This window comes from Thunnus thynnus, chromosome 2 (assembly GCF_963924715.1).
Source record: "Thunnus thynnus chromosome 2, fThuThy2.1, whole genome shotgun sequence".
Lineage (NCBI taxonomy): Eukaryota > Metazoa > Chordata > Actinopteri > Scombriformes > Scombridae > Thunnus > Thunnus thynnus.
In genome coordinates this window covers 33,423,698-33,442,363 of record NC_089518.1, presented here as the reverse complement: position 1 = coordinate 33,442,363, position 18,666 = coordinate 33,423,698, and the positions used below count along the sequence as shown (strand labels likewise).

General features: G+C 42.0%; 1 protein-coding gene across 3 annotated transcripts in view; it reads left to right on the top strand.

Annotated features, from left to right (window-relative positions):
- LOC137168579 (novel protein similar to human and mouse cyclin M4 (CNNM4)) overlaps nt 1-18,666 on the top strand; it is a 55,629-nt gene continuing 36,963 nt past the window's right edge. Inside the window, exon 1 of one of the 3 annotated variants that reach the window (XM_067571239.1) lies at nt 1-1,509. In XM_067571239.1, coding sequence (XP_067427340.1) covers nt 96-1,509 — 1,414 coding nt within the window. In that variant the 5' untranslated portion in view covers nt 1-95. The remainder of the gene's footprint in view (nt 1,510-18,666) is intronic. The other 2 variants (XM_067571247.1, XM_067571255.1) reach the window with 2 other exon arrangements.

Below are 18,666 nucleotides of genomic sequence, written 5' to 3'. Positions count from 1 at the left end.
GGCTGAGTCTTCGGGATATGTAAATGAGGGGGTGGGGGCTTTTTGGAAACGAGTAGGTGACGTCAGTTCCCCCGTTCGCAGAGAGCGAAACAAACATGGCGATAGACTCGAGTGGACGGAGGTTTACGCTAACTTTATTCGTCTTTTCTTGTGTTTTTGCGGGCAGGCAGGCCGAGGCGGCGGTTTCGGAGTCGAGAGGCGTCACTCGGATACTCGGCATGAGGCTGGAGAAGAGCGACACACCGGCCGAGACCACCGAGAGAGGGGTTATTCAGGTGACCGAGGGCAGCGACATCCTCTTCAGGTTCTACGGGCTCCACTTGTTCCCCAACAGCTCGGCGCTCATCACGTTCACGGAACTTTACTCAAGTGATAAAGAGGATGACGCTGCCGGCGCAATAATGGTCTCCTCCAATAGGACTTGTCCCGAACACACGAAGGATATAGTGGTGAGGGGGCCCATGGACGTCGGCAACCAAAATACCTCCGGGGTGGTCAGCCTCAAGATCAAGCAGCTCCGCAAGAGCGAGGCGGTGAAGGTGTTCGGCTTGTGCATCCGCGACACCCAGGACGAGGAGGAGAAGTGGTACCTGCTGGACGACAAAGACGGCAGACTGCGGGTGGTGGAGGAGAAGAAGTCGCTGCTGCCCATCTGGCTTCAGGTGATCCTCATCTCCTTCCTGCTGGTGCTGTCCGGCATGTTCAGCGGGCTCAACCTGGGGCTGATGGCGCTGGACCCGATGGAGCTCCGCATCGTGCAGAGCTGCGGCACCGAGAAGGAGAAGAAGTACGCGCGGAAGATCGAGCCCATCCGCAGGAAGGGCAACTATCTGCTGTGCTCCCTGCTCCTCGGCAACGTCCTGGTGAACACCACCCTCACCATCCTCCTGGACGACCTCACCAAGTCCGGGATCGGTGCTGTGGTCGCATCCACCATCGGCATCGTTATTTTCGGCGAGATCGTCCCCCAGGCGTTGTGTTCCCGGCACGGCCTGGCAGTCGGAGCGAACACCATCATGGTCACCAAGTTGTTCATGCTGTTAACTTTCCCTCTGTCGTGGCCCATCAGCAAGATCCTGGACTGCGTCCTGGGTCAGGAGATCGGCACGGTGTACAACCGGGAGAAGCTGGTGGAGATGCTGAAAGTCACCGAGCCGTACAACGACCTGGTGAAAGAGGAGCTCAACATGATCCAAGGCGCGTTGGAGCTCAGGACCAAAACGGTGGAGGATGTTATGACGCCGATCAACAACTGCTTCATGATCCACAGCGACGCCGTACTGGACTTCAACACCATGTCCGAGATCATGGAGAGCGGATACACGAGGATACCTGTGTACGAGGACGAGCGGTCCAACATCGTGGACATCCTGTTCGTCAAGGACCTGGCCTTCGTCGACCCGGACGACTGCACTACCCTGAAGACCATCACCAAGTTCTACAACCACCCGGTCCACTTCGTCTTCCATGACACCAAGTTGGACTCCATGCTGGAGGAGTTCAAGAAAGGTTTGTGGTGGATGTGTGGTTTTCTTTGACCAAATCTGCAAGCAAGACTTTTGTCTCCTCAAGTCAGGTGTCACCAGATTCCCCTCAAAAGTGTGTGAAGCTTTAATGAGTAAAAAAAAAACATCTTATACATAAAACTTCATACAGCAGTTGTGCAGTAAATTTGGATTGAAGCTCATGGTGTTGTGAAACCGTGGAAGCTTCTGACTAAACCTTACTCTCATTTTTGAGGCTTTACTTTTTAGTAGAACGTGTTGTGAAGTGACCTCTGTTCCCCTTTCTTACAATTTTGACTTTCTCGGTATTCTGCAACGATTGTGACTGATGCACCAAGTGATTCAGGGGAAAAAAAACAAACAAAACACCTTGTGCAGATAGTCGGTGTCACCTGTGTGTTCAGTCTAGTTTAGTGAGCAGTCAGCTTGTGTTTAAACAAGGAGATTATTGCTGAGTTTGACCTTTGACCTCTCCGCAGAGTGGGGCAGACATTAAAAGAAATTTTTAGCTCGGCGGATCAGCGATGTAAGGATTTATCCTGCATGTAACTAAAGCGGGGAACTGATGTTTGATCAGTGATAGAATACTGTGGAAGTATTTTTCTATTTCAGTCTTCTCGGCGATCCGGGTTTTCCTTTGATGTCTTGCTCGGTGAAACCGACCTGACATGGCATCTACTATGTGGATCAAACCTTAGATCAGGAGAGTCTGTCTGCCAGATGCACTCATGTCTTGAGCATTAATTATTAAACGTGTACCAGTTTTACTTTTGGAGTCACACTGGTAGTGTTTTCTCTTAAGTGCAGGAGGGATACTGAGTCTAGTTGCTGTCTTAATCGTTTACTATCTTCAGCCCAAAGAGATTCTTGGTAGGAATGCTCAATAATAATAATATAGTAGTAATAATAATATGTAATCTTGCAGGATTAGAATAAGGAAACACAGTAAGACTAAACAAATAAGAAAACAACTACAATGATAGAGAAAGGAGTTTTATTCATTACAGTTGCTGATCTGTAAACTTAAATCAGATGTAACTTCAGTCAGGATCATGCTCGGTGATATCAAAACACTTCCCTGTTTCACTTCTCTCTCGCCTCGCTGCTTTTCCTCTTTCCACAAACACACACACACACGTACGTACACACAAACGCAAATACTCACACTTGCGCACACTCCCTCTCTCTCTCAGGGGGGGGGCGTGCACACACTGACGCCATCCCCCGCAGGGATATATTTTTCCTTTCTCAGGCATCTCGTCTCAAGGTCACAGACAGTAGAAACACACACACACACACTCACACACGCTTGCTGTGTCTATATCCCAGCACTGTGAGGAATGAACGATTGTGTCTCTGTGTGTCTGTAGTAGCATCAGTATCCGACTGCGTGACATCGTAACGAAGAATTCACTGAGCTTTCCCGGCGCCATGTTTATACCAGTATGATTTCATCTCACTAAACCTATCCTAAAATACCATCCGTCTCTTAATTCACATCTTTTTGCGATCACTTTGTTCATATCTCCGATCAGCTGGCTGGTGTAGATCGGCTTTTTAGTTGCTTTAGCGGCGGCACGCGGTGCGATGTGACATTTGGCCAAGAAAAGACTTTGCGGCTCATCTTGGTAGGTTCGACTGGTGAGGTGGGAGGGTTTGGCAAGCAAGCTGCAGCGCCTACACACACACAAACACACACACACACACACACAATCCGGCCACAAAGAGAGTGGCTCAAAGCGTGGCAAAGAGATTTAAGTAGTTATGAGAGAACACTCAGTTGCTGTGTACAAACTCTGGAGTTTAGGACTCCTCTGTTTATTGAAATGCATTTTATACAAATCAACACATGAATGAGAATAAGAGCTTTTGCTGCTTTTTGAGAAGCATCGGGCAAAACAACTCCTCGATGTTAAAGAGCAGCTTGAAACATTACGGCGAATATTGCAAGTACAGAGTCATAACAAAAGCCAAAAGGCAAGACGAGCGGGTGGAGTCGGAGGTTGAATTCTGCAGATGATATCTGATGTTGTGACATGGACCCTAAACTGACACACATTAGACCACAGACCCCCATCTGATAAGATTCCTGCTTTTAGGTGATTTATTACAGAAAACGTATGAAACCCTTGACCCCCCGGCTTAAAGTAATAGTCAGATTACTGCAGTCCATCTGAATGTATTCACTGATTGAACTTATAGCCAATTCATGACACAATGTCTGGTTAGTACAGTAAATTAGTATAAATAACAAGGATATAAAGTTAAAACCATATGTTCTGTATAATTTAATCTATTGTGCCTGCTGTAGTGTTTATGTGAGGATCATTGCATGGAGGTAAATAGTCTAGGAAGGATGACCAACCATCATTTTCTTTTAAAACAGCAGATATTCTTTCTAAAAAAAAAGTGTATAGAAGATTTTTCTGTACCAGAGGCTAACATTGGATCAGGTATCTTTTGATCCAGTTTTACAAAATATATGTATATAAAGCTCATAGTGTGATTAGGTGAGACAAGGAGGAATCTTGAACATCAGTTTAAACTCTTAAAAATAATGGATATACATAGTTCTAGGTTGAAATGGTTTGTGAAGACGGTGCGATGTTGTTTTTGTTTTATAGTTACAGGGATGATTCACAGCAGCGGTGAGTCTTGTTATTTGTGAGTCTTCCTCAGCCGCTTGCGTGTGTGAGAGAGCAGATCTTATCTGTTTCCTGCCATTCACCTTCTAAAGATTCATCGAGTGTCACATTTTATTTTATTTATTTATTTATTTTTTTAACTCGATCGGTTGCTACGCGAGGAAGAATGGCAAGTTTGAAACATGTCGCAATCCGGACTTAGCTGCTGATCCAAGCCTTTTCTGTGTTCTTCAGGCACATGTTGAGCATTTTACCGTATTGACCTGAATATAAGGCCACCCTGATGAAAGGGTGACACCACCACCCTTTTCAAACACCTGTTTTTTTTGGAAAATATACATCATAATATAGTCGCATACACACACACACGCTCCTTTCAGACTCTTGGAAGTGGTCAAAATTTCCAGCAGTTAACATTTTCAGACTGATTGTCTTTTTCAGCTCCTTATCAGCTGTGACAGTGGTAATTGGCAGCTTGACAGATTATTCAGTTCATGGTCTGTTAGTACAGTAAAGACGTCAGAAGATGCTTTGGACTTGTTTTCACTCGTGGCAGAATAACAAGTTACACGAGCCTTCAGAAACTTAGTTAAACTGGATTAATGATACACTGACCGACTCCAACAGACTCACTATATACAGACTTTAAGACACTTTCTAGCAACATGAAGGCTATTCTCTCTCTTAATTCTCTCACTCTTTTTGCATTTCACAGCTCCCTTCCCTTTTTCTTAGATATTAACTTGAGAAATCATTTGACTACGCAGGGAGTGATGCATTTCAATTCTTGGTAAAGTAACTGACACAACCAGTAAAAGCCAAAACAGCTGAACAGACAAAGAGAAGAATACGTCGACTTCATCCGCATGAAGTCACTCTGCTCACGCTGTTTGACTGACGGGTCTTATCGGTCTTGCAAAGTAGTGTAAAAACACAGCGAGGAGTGCTTTGTGCCAAAGAAGTTGCAAAACTTTTACCACGTCAGCCTCCACGCTGTGACTGAGCGGCCTGTGGCCCCCTTCGCGGTGGACCGCGTTGACATGGTAACGAACGTGCAGGCTTGATTTCCCGTTGGCTCCCTGCCTCTCCTCTGACCTGACTCCCCGCTTATATCTCAAGTTCCACTCGCTTGCAGCTTGGCTTCAGTTACCACGGTGATGGCATCTTACAGCGTCAGTGTGTGTGTGTGTGTGTGTGTGTGTGTGTGTGTGTGTGTGTGTGTGTGTGTACACATCTATATTATCAGTTCTTCTCACTCAGTCCAGGATTTGAACCGTTTAGTTTTTTTGGCCATGAGCTCTGAGTTGAAAAGTGATAAAGACAGCCATCAATACTGGATGTTCTGACATTTATTCTTCGACGTTAGTGTGTGTGTGTGTGTGTGTGTCTGTGTGTGTGTGTGTGTGTGTGTGTGTGTACTCATCACCCTTCTCAGTCAACATGATATGACCTTTTAGATGGACTATGAAGCGCCCCCTATTAGATGAGATGAAATTTTAATGATGCTTCGTCATTGCAGGAAATAGCAACAGGAGTCATCAAAGAAAAAAGGAAAAATATGTAAGCAAGCACATTTTTATTTTCATACAGTTTTAACATAACAGGATGTGGATTATTGAAAACATACTGAGCTTTATTAAAACCATCTTCTTATTTCTATATGAGTATAATGAATTAACAAGCACCAGTTTGTACCTCTCATGTGCCGTTATTAACGTTCAAATTCATGCACATTGGACACAACAGGCATAATTTTGAAAACACACAAACACAAGTCAACCATGAAGTCACTGGAGGCACATTGCACTCTGTCAACAGACCGTCACGTGTTGAACCCTCGGGGTAGTGTGTAGCCTACACTTATCCCTGGAGGGGGGGTCAGCCTCCTTTTTAAATTGTAAATTCTATCAAGTAAAAAGCATGCAAGAAAATGTATGATCCTTTTAATAAGTTCTTATCTTTTTATGCCAGTATTGACCTTTTTTTTTTTTTTATTGTTGACGGTGATAACAAGGAAGGTACAGCCCAAACACACTGCTATTGTAGTTTAAAAAGACAGCAGTCATCATTCTCAATAATAACTTTATACTTTAAAGGTGCAGCGTGTAGGATTTAGCGGCATGTAGCGGTGAGGTTGCATATCGCAACTGACTAAATACCCGTCACCCTCCTCTTCCAAGCGTGTAGAGAACATACGGTTCAAAAAACACGAAACGCCCTCTCTAGAGCCAGTCTTTGGTTTGTCTGTTCTGGGCTACTGTAGAAACATGGCGGCCTCCGTTGAAGAGGACCCGCTCCCTATGTAGATATAAATTCGTAGATATATAAATGTAACGAGAACACAATTTTTCTTATTTTCAAGTGATTATACACTAATTAAAACATATTTACTAATATTATATTTCTATTTCTTCCAAGTCTGTTGCACTAGACGCCACTAAATCTTACACGTTGCACCTTTAATGTGACCGATTTCAATGAAAATGTGTAAAAATAACACCAAATTGAATTAAAAACCAGCAGATATCTGCAAGCTTTCCCTTGAAACAAATCATTTATGCACAAACATATTTGGGTTTAGCATTTCACCAAGATATTTTGGACTTTTTTTGGACAATTTTATACACAAAATATGGAGTGCAATCTGCTTATCGTTGTAAATATTTTAGTTATAATCAAGCAACAGCTGTATGAATGAATTTAGGAACAAAATTAACGTATTGCTTCTCTCCAACTAAATATCAACATGTCAAAATATCAGAAATGTCCTAAAATGTGTCGGCACTAACGGTTCGTCCGTGCTGTTGGATTATTCTTCTCATTTGTAAATGTACTTGCATTGGATGTGAGAAGTTGGGCAGGTTTAGGACTTAAAGACTAAACACAACATTCCAGTTGAACACTCACCACTTTGTGCCTCTCAGGAAATGGAGCAGCTTGTGTTTTGTTTTGTGGTTGTCAAGACCGTCTGCATTGTCTGCTCTTTATCAGTGTTTGGGCACTTATCAAACCACCCCACCCAGGTCTTAAGGATCCCGCTATGTGTGCTACGACGGTTTAAAGGCGGTTTGGTTCGGTTAGGTAGCAACATATCTCAAAAACATCCAAACGGATTTTAATGAAATTTTCACGGGCAAAACAAGTGGGTAGATTTTTGGTATTTTTTTTATAAATAGATCACGACATCCCGTTCAGATTCTGACACTGAGAGATAAGAACTAGTTGCTAAAATTTTGATAATTCAGTCATTGTTTACTGTGAGTTATTTATCAAGGAAAAATTCCAAACATTCACTGGTTTCAGCTGCTTAAAACTTAAAGTTTTAATCTTTAATCGCCTTTAAACTATTTTGAGAATCGATTAATCGCTTTGAGTCATTTTTTTAAGAACAAATGTTTAAATTCTCTGCTTCCAGCCTCATTAATGTCAGTATTTTCTGGTTTTCTTTAATCTTCTATGATAGTAAACTTCATCTTTGAGTTGTGGACTACTGGTTGGGACAAAATAAGACATCTTAGTTTTTTTATATCAAATAACTAACTGATCAATTGAGAAAATAATCAACAGATTAATCGATTAGTTGCAGCCCTAGTTCCTGCATTGATCTTTTTTTATACCAGTGTAATTTAATATCTATTTGTTTTTGGACTGTCTGTCGGACAGAACAAGTAAACATGACATAAACGAATCGATTAAGAAAATAACTGACAGATTAAATGAAAATGAACCAGGTGCATTTTCTTATTGTTAATATAAGAAACTTAGAGGATTGTGCAGTTGGTGGTACTTTCTTGTTTTTCTCTCTACCCTCCCCTCCCTCATTTTTTAAAATTTTTTATTCAATCACTTCTCAACTGTTCTCTTTGTCGTGTGTCCTGACAGATTGGCCTCCATCACCTTCGTATCCTGCCATGCACACACACACTCAGACACACGTACTTTAAAGGATCAGCGTGTAAGATTTAGTGTCATCTAGCAACAAGGTTGCAGATTGGCAAGCGTGTAGGAGAACTTAGGGTGGCTGAGAAACTTGCATAAACATGGCGGTGCAACATAGCGCTCCTAGAGCTCACAGGGCCTCCGTGGAAGACGACCCGCTCCCTGTGTAGATATAAAGCTAACGAAAACGCAGCGATTCTTAATTACACGGGCAGAAATGGAATATAATATTCATAAGTATGTTTTAATTAGTGATTATACACTAATTAAAACATACTTATGTTCCATCTCTATGTATGTTTCCATTCTAGTATGTTTTAATTAGTGTATAATCACTAATTAAAACATACTCATGAATATTATATTCCATTTCTGCCAAGTCTATTCCGCTAGATGCCACTAAATTCTACACACTGCACCTTTAACACACCTCTCTTCCCACCCTTAATGACACTTGTGACACTCCCTGCACACACAAACACACACACATTACACACAGCATTCATTGACTACATTCCTTCTTCAGCCCCTCAATCTGAATTGAACCTAATCTCAATCTAATCTCAACCTTTAACCGTAATCCTAAACATGAACCTGACTCTTTGTCGAGGTTGGGCAGCAGCAATATTTACTATGTCTCCCTCTGGTTTTAAGTATAAAGGAGAACACAGAGTTTTATGACTTTTGAGTAAAAGATTACCCAACCCCGAGCTGATAAGGCAGACCTGAATCTCTGTTCCTCATTTTGTATAACGGGTGTGTCTGTAACTCTCCGTCTCTACCCTCCCATTAATTGTCTCTGTGTTGTTTTTTCTTTCTCTGCCCATCTGTCCTTGTTTTTTTTGTTTGTTTTTGTTTCGACTGTCATAGGGAAGAACGGTTTCGTCTAATCTTTGGCAGCGATCGAATGTGTTAAAATACTAATAGCCTTTATTGATGCAACAAAAAACCCTAACAGGATTTAGTAGAAGGCAGTTACAAGGTTATGTAACAATGGCGATGTTCACATTGTAGCTGGAGATGTGCCAGTAAAATGAAAACATGGGGAGGACAAGCAAAACAAGAAGCTTCCAATATTTCAGGAAACCATTTATTCACTGAAACCTCAGGTAGTTTATTTATGTGATGAAGGCTGCAACTAAACGCTCATTTCCTGTTGATTATTGTTGATTATTTTCACAATAAGGCTAATCGATTGTGAAAAATGTCTGTTTCTCAAAGATTAAGATGACAAGCAGTCTGCAAGATATTTAGTTTACTATCATAGAAGACTAAAGAAACCAGAAAATATGCACATTTAAGAAGCTGCGTTTTGTTTTCCTTCTTAAAAATGACTCAAAAAAAGTAATAGATTATCAAAATTGTTGTGTGAAAAAGGCTTTATTTTATGTTTGAAGACAAATTTTGTGTAGTTGTTAACAGTTTTCAGGGGTTTTGGGGAGTCAGTTGGGTTATTTCATGATCAATAAGTTTGCTCTTTGTGCCAATATGTATCCGACTCAACGAAACGAACCAGACTTTTCCTCCTGTGTGATGTAATCTTGCCCATCTGCCCACAAAATTCTTGTTTTTTTCCATCAACTCGGGGCATAAATCAAGAATGTTTTTGTTATTATTGTTTATTTGTTGCTCTTTGTTCTGAACCTCATCATCATGTCGACCACTTCAACTGTTATTTGTCTGTTTTGTGGAGGAAGATGTCGTAATTTCGGCATCTACAGTACTGTGTTTGTTGCCTGGCTACGGTGGGTCTGGTGTTCCCCCGGTTGGATAAAGGAGGGATTCACACACACACAGTATCTACCTAACTATATTCATGAAAATTGCGACAGAAAAATGGCGGCGAGCGTGAAAACGACACAGCCGTACATGTTGTGTAAATCTTTTGGTGATGTCCCAGAAACCACCACCAAAGCTTGTCTGATGACTGACCCACTACTGATTGGTTCGGGCAAAACAAAACAGAAAAACTCCCCTCCCAACAAGAAATCGGCTAACGTTGACACATAAATAATCAGGCTATATTGTCTGAGCCATGTGTCGGCATGTGTTAGACACAGAGTCGTCTTTTTATCATCGTATTTAGCTCACTAGGGCGTAAGACGGGTTTTACGTCCTGGTAGCAAAACCAAAAAGATGACAGATGTTGGATGTATAGTGTTTTCGTGTTAGAAAGGTTGACAGAAGTAGCTGCAGCCTCTGAAGGTGGAACGTATGAGCAGCTTTTTTTTAACAGCATACTTACTCACCGAAATACCAACCAGGCAGCCATCTAGCTCTCCAAAATATTTCCAACCATTGTCACCTGCAAGTTTTCACTGGTGTGTCCGCTGAGTCACAAAGTAAACACATACACACACACATAGAAGGAAACACATGTTTACCTACGTCACTTTTGGGGACATTACATAGACTTACATTCATTTCCTGGTGAATTACCCCAACCATAACCGCAACTTAAACCCTTTACCTGAACCACTGATCCAAAAATCACCTTTTTACCAAATAGGGGATAAGTCTTTTGTTCCCAGTTGGATAAGCCCTCCCCCCAGTTAACTGGTCTTGAGTCAGACCACAGTTAACATTCACTCGCTCACACTCTTGTCAGCTGACATCCCCCCGTCTGTTGTGCTCTGATTTTTATTCGTGCGAGATAAAAACCTGTGTGATCGACTTATGTCTGCAACCAACATTTTCTTCCCACTGTTACAACAGCTTACACACACACAAAAATCTCTTTCCTTAAAAAGTAGTTTAAAGACAGATAATTATTTTATCTTTAAAACCGCTTCAGTGGCAACGAGGGAAATATACTCTCACATTGTCTGTCGCTATTTATAGGCTGTAAAGCATTTTTTCCCACTGATGTCATATGACAGTCCTCTTCAATCAATTGATTATTGAAAATAATGATTACTCGCAGCCCTAAATGCTAATGTGCGTCGATACTACACAAGGTTCGTACGATCAGCCGCTGGAAATCAGTAGCGGCAACGTTTCTCTCTGATTCTCTCTCCGCGTTCTTATCAGCCGCCTGCTCCTTTTCTCTCTCTTCCTGTCTTGTCAGTGTAACTTGAAGTGCTGATGGTGCGGCTGCAGTCCTCTCAATTCCAACTTCGTGTATGTGTGTGTGTGTGTCACATCAACACGCAGACTGTGTGCCATAATGATATCAGTCAGCACCAAGAAAAGGCAGCTCAGCAGAAATGACTCAATGTCCCAAACACACACACACACACACACACATATACACACAGCTGCTGTCTTGTCTATTTGCTTAAACTGCGACTTTACTACACATCATATTACATAACACTGGGGCTGGAGGTATTTTAGTTGTAGATTATATTGGTTTATTGGCAACAGGGCTGAGTGTTATCTGAAATAATCAGACACCGCCGCCAATTTGGTACCAGAGTCTGTCCAAAATTAACAACAGGATTAAAATCAAGCCGTGTCTGATCAGAAAGTAACAAAAGTGAGAATCTGTCGGAGCTTTCAGTAGATGAAAGTGTTTTTTGATTCGCTTGCTGTGGACACAATTTAATCCATTTCAAAGTTGAGGTTTGATTCTCAGCTGTAGTGGTCAGTACCGTGGCTGCACTAGACAAAAAAAACCAACTTAGCCTCTAGGGCTGCAACTAATGGATTATTTGAATTATTGATCAATCAGATAAGTATTCTTACTAGTAACAGATTAATGGTTTGTCCTAGACAACGCTCTCTCGCTCAACAAATTGTCTTAAATGATTAAATGACTATCAGAGTGGTTGCAGACAAACTAATTGTTTCAGCTCTAGTTCGCTCTTTATTCTTTCTATAAGATCACTGTGTTGGTACCACAGAGAGGCAAAATAAATGTAGAGTCACTTGACACAAACAGTCGGGCCTGCCTCCGTGTTTTGACACCAGCACAGTCCGGCGCCAACCGGCAGCGCACCATGCAAGCGCACGTACAAGGAAGAATATCTCGTCGCTCCTACCGTCACGTAGCATGGCGCTAATTTCTGCTTTGTATTCTGCAAGTGGCAAGACAGGGGAGAAAATAATCACTGCTGTAATATCACACCGGAGTCGTAAAATCCTACCTCGACGGTGAATAATCTATCTTGGCATTTAAAGCCTTCAAAGCGGACTGATTTATAGTTCATCCTATCAGGGATAGGCTGATATTCTTGAGCAACGCAGCCACACCAACACGGCCCCTTCTGTTTATTTCATCCTAAGCGTCTCACTGCTTCTGCTGCATGTTTACATGAGATGCAGTAAAAGTAGTTTTGCTTCTAAAACAAATCTAAATCGACTTAGCGAAACATTTCAGCCATTACTCTCCTGCCCTGCTGTCCCTTAAGATCAGAGTAGCTCTTATCTGCATAGGGCTTCAGTTTTAGCTGGAAAAACAGGTTATAAGAGCTTGACCTGTCCCGCACAACAAGCTTTTGTGTAAACGTACGCATGCAAGTATGTGTGTATGAGCGCGCACATGCATATTTGCAGGCATGCGTTTTTGTTTCATCCCCTCACAGCGTACATGTTTTTGGAGTCGGTAGCCGCGGTCAGTGCCGCTGATATGTGGTCGGACGGTTGTGTTTGTGCGTGGGAGGTATGCGTGTGGCATTCCTTTCCCATACAGACTCATCACTCCCCCCCCCCTCCCTTGTCCTTTTGTCGCCGATGTTTCATGTCAACAAACAGGCAGGCTCACAAGCTGGTGACGGAAGAGCCAGAGGGCAGAGAAACAGACTGGGAGGTCACCTGACCCGCTGGGAATATCTGTATGTGTGCAATACATGCTGATGGACACACTCAGTTAAATTAATGATGATATGAAAAGGCTGATCAGGTAATCTATGAACGGGACAGACTTGACACAAAACTCATCCTTAAACGACTGCTTCATTCAGAAAATTAAACCCCCCCGAAATTTCAATCGTCAGTTAGTTGTTTATGTTGACTCGTGTGTTTTCAGTCAAAGAAAGAGAAGCTGAGCAGGGTTTGGTGTTTGTGGAAAAAAGGTCAACGTGTTTCTCGGTTCCTGTTTTGTCGGATTGTTCTTCTCTGCTGTCACGTAATTTGCTGCTGCGTCTTCTTTTTGGAGAAAATCTGTGGTCATTTTTCTTTTTTTTTTCTCTTAAGCGCAAAATACCTGCGATGATCACAATAAACAAAACAATAATCCTATGTACAATACAACTTTCACCCTTCTTAACTGAACTGGTCATCTTCAAATGACTGGGATTATAATGAAGGTATGCCGATGACAAAAAATCCATAAAATCCACACATAAAACCAGACATCAATATGTGCTTGAAGTGCGAATAAATCCGCTTATCACAGTAAAAGGACATTTCTTTTTGTCCCTTTTTATAAGACTAGGACTAATCTTTTACTACAAATAGATGCTGAATATGCACAGTACAGTGATACATTGATAGTGTCTGGTAATACATGTAGGTGATGCATTGGCATTACATAGATCAGCATAAAATCGACTGCACTTTAAATATATTATCCTACTTGTTTGCAGTTTCAGTAACTGTATTCAGTGTGAAATTCCTTGATCGATTTCTGCTTTCAGTTTCAAGTTCAATCTCTTGAAAACATGCACACATTTCAAGAGGTTGACAACAATAAAGGAAAAAAAAGACCGACCAGTTTAAGCTTTTTACAAAGCGAAGGAGCACCGATGGTAATCACCGTTAGCTCAGCTCACAGCCTGTAAAAAGGACGAGCGACGGACGGAGGGATGGATTTCACCAAAAAAAAAAAACACTGCCCCCGTCATGTCAGATTCTCAGTTTGATAAGTAACAGCTGTGTGTGTTTCTGTTTGGACCCGAGGTGAACGTGCTGAGCTGATTCGGGTCACCTTATCTCATGTTTTGTGACAAACACACATCTTGCCTGAAAATCAGTAGCTACAGATGCAGTCTCAGCTGACACAGGTCAGACACTGAATGCATGAAGCAGCCTGTACTTGGCTGAACCTCCTTATGCACTGTGTGTGTGTGTGTGTGTGTGTGTGTGTGTGTGTGTGTGTGTGTGTGTGTGTGTGTGTGTGTGTGTGTGTGTTAGCGTGTGTGTGCTCTGACGGAGTCAATAGACTCTCAACTGACTCTCCAGTAACTCGGGGTAAGTATGTCCCCTGGGGTCCTACTTCCTCTGAAATATTGACTCAGCACCACAGAGAGAGGACACACACACACACGCACACACACACACACACACACACAGTGCCTTTTCCATTACATGATGTCTCTATTTTCGTTGCTACAGTGATCTAGAGTGGAATGAACAACTATCAGCTAATGAACATACTCAAAGGCTTTTTTTTACCGTGGGACACTATTGACTAATATTCTCCATCCTGTGAAAATAACACTTTAAAGCTCCCACGAAATAGCAACATTACGTCATGTCATTTCTGAAGAAACGGATATTTTGGGATTACAAATTGAGAGATCATAAAGTCAGTCCATTCAAGACAATTCAGTTTGATAGAATAGGCAGACTTGTGATGATTGTATTGGTCGGAAGTTTAGTTACACCTACCAGTGTTGTATAAAGGCCATAAAGGCTGGTGGCGTATGATACGGGTCAAAATGCTGCACCTATTGTTTGCATCAGGAGGAGCTGATGTCCTGGTGTCGGCATACATCAATGCTCCAGAAAAGCAGCAATTTTACCATGTTCGTGTCCTGGATTTACCTTGCGAGCCAGCTGGATTCGCGAGATCATGCGAGAATCCATCTTGTCAGGCTTCAAGTTAGGCGCTTGTGGCCATTCAGCATCCTAGAGCTATTGGAAGTACTTCGGCTGTGGTTTAGGTGTGACGACAGTGATAGCTGGTGATAGACAGATGGTTCATCCAATCACCTACCAAGTAATTTTTTCCCAAAAAGTTTCTAAGGACAACTTCTCAGATGGTTCTGTGGCATCAGGCTAGCTCTCGATTGGCACATATCTCCTACTGTACCTTGGCTATTCCTTCTGTCATACGGTGCATCTGGTGTGTGCTTTAGGCATCACTTGCCATGTGTCCAATGACAGATGCTGCATGTGACCTTTGGATGTTGCACTTAAGGTCACCACTGAAGATGCACTGATGTTTTCCTGGAAGTTCAAGTACTTCTTTCATGCGTTCTTTAAGGAACCTGCACATCATCATACATAACATTGTGCTCAATAGGAATAGAGATCTATTTTTAAGCATGCAAGCTGATAACTAGAAAGTGAAAGGCAGTCGTAATCTTTTTACCAAATCTCTTTTGTCATATGATGCCACAATATGTTTGAAACTAAGCTGGTTACGTTGGTGGCATCTGGTCAAATGTGTGAAAACGGACATTGTGTTGGGTAGAGCTGCAACGATTAGCTGATTAGGCAATCAACAGAAAATTAATCAGCAACAATTTTGATAATTGATGAGCCATTTTAGGCATTTTTTGCATAAAAAAATGCCAAACAATCCTCTTAAATATGCTGGTTTCTTCTGTTTTATGTCACGGTAAACTGAATATCTTTGGATTTTGTGATGTTTACTGGGCAAAGCTACACATTCAAAGGTGTCATCTTGGACTCTGGAAGAATATGATGGACGTTTTTCACTGTTTTCTGACATTTTATAGATTAATTGATTACTTGAGAAAATAATCTGCAGATTAATTGATGATAGAAATCATTGTTGCAGCTCAAGCGTTGGGGTTTGCAATTCAGAATGTGAACCAACGACTCAATTTACATGACGCCACTTTGCTCAACGGGATGCGTGGTGACAGGAAGTGAGCTCTGGGGAAATTAAGAATTCAAATTCAAGCTGCTTAGTGTAGCTTTAATGCCACGTGGGGCAGCTGTGGCTGGGAGTGGGTCGGACATTCGTTGTAGGGTTGGTGATTTGATCCCCGACTCCTCCTCTCCATGTGTTGACGCGTCCTTGAGCAAAACCCTGAACCCCAAATTGCTCTCAATAGCCGGGGCGGCATTGTAAAACATTTTGTCCTGCTCAGATGAAAAAGTGCTCTATAAATGCAGTCAGTTTATCAAACAGGGCAGGAACATTGCGTCGGTTAATCAATGAGTCATTTATCGAACTTTTGCTTTTCACAACTTTTAAATCTCAAAGATTGGCTTGCTTCTCTTCTTTTTCTTCTAAATAACTGTTTTATCAGACAAAATAAGCAATTTGAAAACATCACTTGGTGCTGGGAACCTGTGAAAAGGCACTTGACATTATGTTAGATATTTTTTAGGCTAAATGACGAATACATTTACCAAAAAAATCACAGATAAATGATAATCAGCTGTAGCTGAAACAACTAATTGATTAATGGACAGAAAATTAATCAGCATTAATCAATCATTTAATTTTTTCTGGCAAAAATGACAAACATTTATTGTTTCCAGCTTCTTTATTATTAGGATTTGCTGCTTTTTTTGTCATACATGATAGTAAAATGAATATTGTTGGGTTTTGGACTGTTGGTCGGACAAAATAAGCAATGTAAAGACATCACCTTTGGCTTTAGGACAGTAGTAAGCATGTTTTCAATATTTTATTACATTACATTTAGTAAACCAAAAGATGAACCGAGTAATTGACAAAATGATCAACAGATTAATCAATAATGAAAATAAGTGTTGCAGCCCTGCATTCAACTTTAATGTCATGACAAGAATCGTTTGGACTGTTGATAACTTCTTTCATGGCCAGCGATAAACGTCCTGCCCCGTTGTTCCTCTGGAGACTCGAGCGTCCAGACTAAATATACAGTACATCATCCGCCCCTGCTCTTCCACATCTCGTGTTGTGACATCACAGACTCCCGCAGTAAGGCCGGCTCGGTGGGAAATGGATTCTTCAAAGTATCTCTCCTCTATTCATGTAGTAAAACTAAGCAAGGTCAAAGCTGAGAATGTGCGGAGTGTGTTTGTGTCATCGTGCCAACAGCGCCCACTTTGCCAGGACACGCGGGGGGGGGGGGGGGGGGGGGGGGGGGGGGGGGGAGACATCAAGGACACACACGCACACACACACAAAGAAGAATCACTTACAGCCTTTTGGTCTTCATTTAATTGCTGGTCATACGAGCTCTTTGTAAATCCCATTGATCTGCTGCTCTCTTTTTTTGGAAACAAAGACAGCCTGTCGATCTTTTGATGGGCCTCTGTGATTTCTCTCTTCCTCTAGTGAGTAAGTAAGTAAAGTTTATTCAGTAAAGCACTTTTCACACAGCAAAGTCACAAATCACTAGAGTAAAATTATTCAAAATAAGACCATAAAAAGCAGTAAAGAAAGAAAACAAACAATAAAATATAAGCAACAGAAAGACATTAAAAACACACAAAATTACAAACACCAGACAGCACGAGGCAAGGCGGGAATACTGCGCCTTTATTCCTTTTATTCCTTTATTCCAATAAGCCAGCTACGGAGATGGTCATAAAGGCCGGGTCGACTGTGTTGTGTTACCCGTCACGCCTCTGAATCTGGAACGCCGGCGGGCTGTGCAAAAGCACACACGAGGGCGGCGTTATGTCGACTTTTGTTTTGTTCAGTGTAAACAAGCAAAGGCAGCTAAATGATGGATGTTCTTCGCGGTTGTAATGTGGGATCTCTGTATAAAAGAGCCTAGTGTCTGAGCCACAACTCCAAAGCCACGATCACCGTTTGTTTCTAGTCGAGAACGAGGGGCAACCAGTAACGACCTACTGGTGATATAAGGATGGAGCACGTCTCAGATGTACACATGAGCCTGACCATGCAGAGTTTGTGACAACAAGAACCTTAAAATGAATCCTCTACCTCTTCTTCTCTGCCTCGCTTTTCATCTTTTATTATAACTTGACTGCTTGTGATTTCAGGAGAATAAGAATAAAACGTGTGTCTGTGTAGTACAACAGTTGCTGTTTTGACTTCCTCCTATATTTAGGAATCAAATCGTTACATTTGTCGTCACCCATCCTGCTGTTCAAATCCAATCTCATAATGGTTCTGTGTGTGCATGAATGTGTGATACGGTAGAGTTTAGACCAGTTGCTCGCATGCGTATCCCCGTATGTGCGCTGTGTGTTTGTCAGGAGGGGAAGAAATCATCCACCCGGGGACTAAACCCCCCTGTTATCCTCTTGAGTGCTTCACTCCGGCAGCGTCATTAATAATTCAGAGCAATCGCCGGGGCCAACTCAACACTCGTTTGGCTCTGCAGCCGGCCAGCGTTCCATCTAAAGTCTGTCCTGCTAAGAGTTCAGCATAGCGTGTGTGTGTGTCTCTTGTGTACATGTGTGTTTTTGTGTTGTACAGTAACGCTCGTGGCCAAAGTCCAGAAACCAGCCCCAGACTGTAACGACATGTACACATTAACAGGCTATTTGTGGTGCAAGCAGAGGGATGGGCAGATGGGTTAATGTTAGAACAGAGCTGTTATCAGATTGTAATCCATAATGATATAAACGTTTGTCATGGGGCTCAGTGTTACAATCCTGTTGCTATGACCAGCAGTTCGGCTACACGATGAGAATGAATGTAAATTGTTCAAATATAGCACAATATGATTAAATAAATGGTAAATTGAAGATAT